General features: G+C 68.1%; 1 protein-coding gene across 1 annotated transcript in view; it reads right to left on the reverse strand.

Moving 5' to 3' along the window:
• The window catches only part of BICDL2 (BICD family like cargo adaptor 2), a 13,549-nt gene that overhangs the window by 8,765 nt on the left and 4,072 nt on the right, over positions 1-712 (reverse strand). The window contains exon 2 of the mRNA XM_025193947.1: positions 259-488. Coding sequence (XP_025049732.1) covers positions 259-488 — 230 coding nt within the window. The remainder of the gene's footprint in view (positions 1-258; positions 489-712) is intronic.

Genomic DNA, 712 nt, shown 5'->3' on the forward strand with positions numbered 1-712 from the left:
AGGGGGGGAGGGGAGGGTCAGGAGCCCAGCGCAGCCTGCGACTTCCCTCCTACCTTCCCACCCCCTCTCCCATGGCTCCCCATCTTCCATCCCAGTCTGTCCCAGTTCCTCCCAGTACCCTACAAAGCCCCCTCCTCCCACCCCCAGTGTCTCCCAGTGCCCCTCTCCTCCCATCCCAGTTCTACCCAATACCTCCCAGTGCCCCCTCCTGCTGTTGCATGGCCCCCCAGTGTCTCCCACTCCTATGCCGGGCCTCACCCAGTCGAGCGAGTCGAGCCAGGCGTCTGGGGGCCCGTCGTCGCCGCGAGGGAAGTAGTTGCCGGCGGCGTCGAAGTGGCCCTCGGCCAGCTCCTCCCGCAGGTTGAAGGGCGTGAAGCGCACCCCCTCCTCCTCCAGCACCGAGCCCGGCTCCTGGCCTGCGTGATGGGCGGCTTCAGGCTCCGCCCGCCCAATACCCCCACGCCTGTGATAGACGGCCTCCAGCACCGCTGGTAAGCCCCGCCCACAGGATAGCCATCCCAGGCCCCGCCCACGGCCACGAAGACCCACCCACCAGGTGACATCAGACTGCACCTGCGGTCCTTAGTAAGAGGCGGGCCAGGCCAGGCTCCGCCCACCCACCGGTGACGGACAGCCTTCACAACAGGTCCCGCCCCCAGCTACCAGGAGGCGAGAGAGAGCCTCTGACCGTGCTGGTTGCGGCCTACCAGAG

Source organism: Alligator sinensis, unplaced genomic scaffold (assembly GCF_000455745.1).
Source record: "Alligator sinensis unplaced genomic scaffold, ASM45574v1 scaffold1511_1, whole genome shotgun sequence".
NCBI classification, from domain to species: domain Eukaryota; kingdom Metazoa; phylum Chordata; order Crocodylia; family Alligatoridae; genus Alligator; species Alligator sinensis.